At 35.9% G+C, this 6,259-nt stretch overlaps 1 protein-coding gene across 2 annotated transcripts in view; it reads left to right on the forward strand.

Annotated features, from left to right (window-relative positions):
- LOC306860528 (geranylgeranyl transferase type-2 subunit alpha-like) overlaps positions 1-1,205 on the forward strand; it is a 17,494-nt gene extending 16,289 nt beyond the window's left edge. For both annotated transcript variants that reach the window (XM_079402254.1, XM_079402255.1), the window contains exon 17: positions 444-1,205. In XM_079402254.1, coding sequence (XP_079258380.1) covers positions 444-592 — 149 coding nt within the window. In that variant the 3' untranslated portion in view covers positions 593-1,205. The remainder of the gene's footprint in view (positions 1-443) is intronic.
- Positions 1,206-6,259: the final 5,054 nt, after the last annotated feature.

The raw sequence follows: 6,259 nt of genomic DNA on the forward strand, positions 1-6,259 counted from the left end.
TTGAGATTAATGCATCATCTGAAAGCTGAATAAATGATATTTCCATTGATGTATGGTTTGTTAGGATCGGACAATATTTGTCTGAGATGCAACTATTGAAAATCTGGAATCTGAGGGTGAAAAAAAATCTAAATATGGAGAAAATCACCTTTAAAGTTGTTCAAATGAAGTTCTTAGCAATGCATATTACTAATCAGAAATTAAGTTTTGATATATTTACGGTAGGAAATTTACTAAATATCTCCATGGAGCATGATCTTTACTTAATATCCTAATGATTTTTTGCATAAAAGAAAAATCTATAATTTTGACCCACACATTTTTGGCTATTGCTATGAATATACGCCAGCGACTTAAAACTGCTTTTGTGCTCCAGGGTCACAAATGTCATTGTGGTACTCTGACTGAACCATAAAAAAATATTTTCTTAACGCATCTTTTAGAAATCCGTAAGCTGTCTGATCTTGAGTCACTGGCGTCCTGCAGCAAACTGACCAGACTGGACCTGCGTGGAAACCCTGTCCACAAAACTGCCAACGTAGAGTCTGAACTGAGCCAGCTCCTGCCACTGGTTACTGCTCTGGCCCTTTGATGTGTGTGTGTGTGTGTGTGTGTAATGAACTCACTAACTCATGTACTGGACCTAAAGGGATAGTTCAACCAAAAATGGAAATTCAGTCATTGATCTGTATTTTGGTAGGCTGAATGATATTTTGATGAATGTTTATGCTGCTCGTTTCCATTCAATAACAGTCCTAATGTAATGTAAATGAAGTCGGAGGGGAATATTTTCAGATATTAGTTATTAGAGGTGCTTAAATGGCAAAAATAACATACAGGTTTGGAAAGAGAACAAATACAATTTTTGGCTGAACTATGCCTTTAAAAACATTTAGCATCTTGTCTGTATGTTTATGTGTTTGTGTGATAAATGACGGTGCACATTTCAAATAAAGTTTGACCTCTATACAAACTGCACACTGCATGCTGATAGAGAAAAATTATTTGCCACATCTGCTTTTAGCTCTCGAAGTCCCGAGGGTCCTTTTTTGGCCAGAGATATTGTTCTTGCAATGTATCAGTGAAGATGCAAAAATCTGGCTATGAGTTTGTTGTACTGTATGAATTAGACAAAAGCCAAGCATTTGTGGTGTGAAAGCTGCAGGTACGAGTCTCCATACCAATAAAGAAACATGTCTGTGTCTAACTGGTTTCTTTGGGGACCTTCTACTGTATTGTTAGTCTGTGGGGTCTTATAAGGCAAGGCAAGTTTATTTATATAGCACATTTCATACACAGTGGTAATTCAAAGTGCTTTATATAAAAGAAAGTGAAATAGACATTAAAATCAATAAAAACATGGAAATAAAAATAATAAAAACAAGGAATTTTAAAATGATATAGAAAATGATTTAAAATAAATGTAAAGAAAATGATTGTACATAAAATGTATTGCAGTCAGTTCGGACATAGCACAGTGCTCATTCAACAAATGCACAGTTAAACAGATGAGTTTTGAGTCGGATTTAAATGTGGCTAATCTCTTCTGGAAGCTGGTTCCAACTGCGGGCCGCATAATAGCTAAAAGCAGACTCCCCTTGTTTTGTGTGAACCCTTGGTATTTCTAACTGACTCGATCCTAATGATCTGAGTGGTCTGTTTGGTTTATATTCAGTGAGCATATCAGCAATATATTTAGGTCCTAGGCCATTGAGTAACTTATAAACAAGTAAAAGTACTTTAAAATCAATCCTAAATGTAACTGGAAGCCAGTGTAAGGACCTGAGGACTGGTGTGATATGCTCAGATTTTCTGGTTCTAGTCAGAATCCTGGCAGCAGCGTTCTGGATGAGCTGCAGTTGTCTAATGGTCTTCTTGGGAAGGCCGGTGAGGAGACCATTACAGTAATCCACCCTGCTGGTGATAAAGGCATGAACAAGTTTCTCCAAGTCTTGATTGGAAACAAAACATCTAATACTTGCAAAATTTTTGAGATGATAGTATGCTGATTTAGTTACTGCTTTGACATGACTACTGAAACTAAGGTCTGTCTCCAGAATCACCCCAAGATTTCTGACTTGATTTTTAGTTGTTTGACCCCTAGAGTCAAGGTATGCATTCACCTTGAGAACTTCATATTTGATTCAAAATGCAATGACTTCAGTTTTCTCCTTGTTTAACTGAAGAAAGTTCTGGCACATCCAACTGTTAATTTCATCAATGCATTGGCAGAGGGAGTCAATGGGGCTGTAGTCGTTTGGAGATAAGGCTAGGTAAATCTGCATATCATATATTTGGTTCTTTCTCATTATCTGACTTAGTGGGAGCATATACAGGTTAAACAAGAGCGGTGCAAGAATTGAGCCTTGTGGGACTCCACATGTCATGGCCGTCCACTTAGACTTATGCTCTCCTATACACACATAATAACCTCTCCCTTCTAAGTATGACCTGAACCATTTGAGTGCCATCCCAGAAAGCCCGACCCAGTTTTCCAGTCTCTTTAAAAGTATGTTATGATCGACAGTGTCAAACGCAGCACTAAGATCTAGCAGTACCAGCACTGATATTTTGCCAGAATCAGAATTGACGCGAATATCATTTATTATCTTAATGAGTGCTGTCTCTGTGCTGTGATGCGCTCGGAAACCAGATTGAAAATTGTCCAGGTATCCATTTGACTTGAAGTAGTTGTTCAGCTGATTAGAAACTACCTTTTCAATAATCTTACCTATGAAAGGAAGATTTGATATGAGTCTATAGTTGCTCAACATGGTGTTATCAAGATTGCGCTTTTTCAGAAGGGGCTTAACAACTGCAGTTTTAAGGGAGTTTGGAAAAGTCCCAGAAAGAAGTGAGGCATTCACCACTTCTAAGAGATCAGCTTCTAAACAGTTAAGCACATTTTTGAAAAAGGATGTGGGAAGTGTGTCAAGATAGCAGGTTGAAGATTTAAGGTGCTGTACTATTTCTTCCAGCATTTTGTTATGAATTTCTTTAAAAACACACATAGTCACTTCTTTTTTAAATTGCGGTCGAATCTGTGTGACCTCTGCATAACTTGAGGATGTGCCAATCTCTGATATTATTGATCTTCTCAGAAAAGAAGGAAGCAAACTCATTGCATTTGCTGTCGGAGAGCATTTCACTGGGAATCTGACTTGGGGGGTTTGTCAGTCTCTCAACAGTCGCAAAAAGAGTGCGGGTGTTGTTTAAGTTACTGTTTATAAGGTTTGAAAAGAAAGTCTGTCTAGCTGTGGCTAGTTCCACATTGAAAGCATGAAGGCTGTCTTTATAGATGCTATAGTGAATTTCGAGTTTTGTCTTCCGCCACATCCGCTCAGCTTTTTTGCATTGTCTTTCTGCATTGTCTGAACTGCTGTTCATTTTCTCCAAATTGATTTCTGTTTCCCCGTCTTCTTGCTGACCTTTATCGGTGCAATATCATCAATAACATTCTTAACTTTTGAGTTAAATGACTCCAGGAGAAGATCAACAGAGTCTGCAGAAATGCTTGGTGTTAATGATATTGCCTCCATAAATAGCGCACTAGTGTTCTCGTTAATGCATCTCTTTCTGATAGAGACAGATCTAGATTCAGTGGTGACTGAGATCAATATATCAAAGAAAGAGTTCATTAAGATGCTGAAAAGTGTTGTGTGTGTTCAAAAACACTTAGAAGTCCAAATGATATGTGCATTATAAGGTTAAGTTGTTTGGTCATTACAGATATACATATAATCTAAAGTAAAAAATAGATATCATCCTTCTAAGTTATAGATAATGGTATATTTTGAACAGACATGTAGCTCACATTAATAATCTGACTATTAGCAAGTAATCAGGAGTAGATGGAGGTAAGCCACATTATGTTTTTGTGTTCCATTGTGCTGCTTTTAGTTGTTTATCTAGACGGATGTGTAGGTGTTTGGAGTAAATTGTTAGTTGTGGTGTTTATGACTACAAAAGGCAAATTACATTTAATGCATAGATGTTTAGTAATTATTATAAAGCAGTTATGTTTGTTGAGCAGTAATTACAGTGGAAGTTTTCATATTGTGTTGCATTTTATGTTCTCTAAAGACTATACAAATTCAAATCAATGAGGTGAATCATTTCATTCAGTTGCATGATTAGTAGCTTTCCTTTAAGAAAAGCCAAGTGTCTTTACATAATAGACGTTAAGAAACTCAATATTAAGTTGTTGCTATGTTTATTCTGCTGGTATTGATCTCATTCACTATTGAAGATTGTAAAAGGTTTCCGGTGACTAACAGCTGCTGACTAATGGATCAGTCCATTGATCCGACCGGTCCACAAAATTGTCCTCGTCAAAAAATGGAAAAATAAAGTAAGTTTAAGCATTTTTTTTTTAAATAGCCTGAGATGAGATTGTTTCAAATTAGATTTTTTTAGTTTTAAATTTGTTATTCAGATGGCCAAAAAAACATCCTAATTTTGGAGGATGAACACTTTAATCAATAAAGATAATGTTTTTACAAGAGATGTAAAAAAATGGCTTTGTCCAAAATAAAATATAAAGTTACATCGGAAAAACCTGGAAGGCTGTATCAAATACCATTTTAAAAATTTTTATGAAATTGATGACAGAAACAGGATTGACAGAGTAATGGCATGACACACACATGACTGTTAAGTTTTACCATTTTAAAGTGCATTATAGTTGTTTGACAATCAGTTTAAGTCAGTTCATTGTTGATTTAGCACATAACGTTTCTAAGAGATCTAATGTTTAAGGGTATTTTAATTAGATAATGCATCCATCTGTTTGTCTGTGTCCCCTCAGAACTTCAAATATACTGATCTGGTTCAATTATTAGGCAAGGAAGATGATCAGATCCTGATGACCAGACCAAGATATGTATAGTGAAATTTGGTTTGACTTTCTTAGCTCAATAATACAGCCAGGGCACCTATAAAATGTTTGAATTTTACACAGACGATCTTTAAAAACAAGGTGAGACCTAACATCCATCCCTGTTACCCTGAAAAGTACGATTTCAAACACATTCTTATGCCAAAAACATTGCTTAACAATGAGACTGTATTTAAAACAATATGCAAATGTGATTTTTTTTGTGTATTTTTATTTTTTGCAAATTAAGAGTCCTGCTGAAAAAGAAAAATTATAGTGAGGGACAGGCCAAAAACCCTTATCGGCATAACTGCTATTTAAATGATTGAATTGAATTGATTTTGATCTTGACCTTCCATCTTGAAAAAAATATGTATATTTTAAAAATGTTTCATCAGTTGAACTGTAATGAATGAATGTAAACAGATGTGTGTACAGTAGCATATATCGCTAGGTGATGCAACTTAACTGATTCATCTTTGTGAACGTGACACACTGCTGCCAACGGTGTGATGAGGCCGTGGTTAAATGCTTTCTTTCGACTGATACGCCCTGCCCAAACTCCACCAATAACCAGATATACGAACTTTCACTAAACGTGTGCTGGAGAAATGATATCATAAGTAATCGTGCTCACGTGTGGTTAATTGTTACAGTCACCCATGACTACATAGTGATGCTGAATCCCTTCATCCGTTGATGTTGGTGTACTATTTTAAAAATCAATGATTCATACATTCAGTTTTACATTTTATTGGTAGATTGACCAGGCTAATCTGGCTGTCATCTTCCATTCACCGCATGTCGTAGTGGCACACGTTAGAAGTCATCCTGTTAAACCAGTTCTCATGCTATCCTCAGAACTGTTAGCCCTACCCCTACATAATGCTTAAAGCTAGAAACTTCAGTTCAATGCTAAATTAAACGCTGATTGATTCGCACTGAACACTGCTCAATCCCTCACATGAGTCTACGGGTATTTTTAGAGTGGAGACGGGCATAAACAGGACACTTCTATAAACATCTAAGACTGCTAACAAGTAAGAAAACTCTTTATCATTATATGAAAGGAACTCAACTGAAAATAGTCCTGTTTAAAACCAGACAAAATATAACATAATTAGTTTCCGTCATAAGATCACCATTACTGAGTCATTCTATATTTAGGGGTACATTTCAGGTCAGCCAAGAAGTCAGAAAATTAGTACTCTTTTATGATAAATAAACTAGGTGGTTGAATAATAATGTGCTAAATTAATCATTTGGCAAGCTTAAGCTCTAATGTCTTTTTAAATATAATGCAAATTACCGTTTGATTCATTGTCAACTGTGTTACGGACAAATGCTGTCAAATGAAACATGAATGAAGTACCACATGTTTGA

The sequence above is a fragment of the Barbus barbus genome (assembly GCF_936440315.1).
Source record: "Barbus barbus genome assembly, chromosome: 41".
NCBI classification, from domain to species: domain Eukaryota; kingdom Metazoa; phylum Chordata; class Actinopteri; order Cypriniformes; family Cyprinidae; genus Barbus; species Barbus barbus.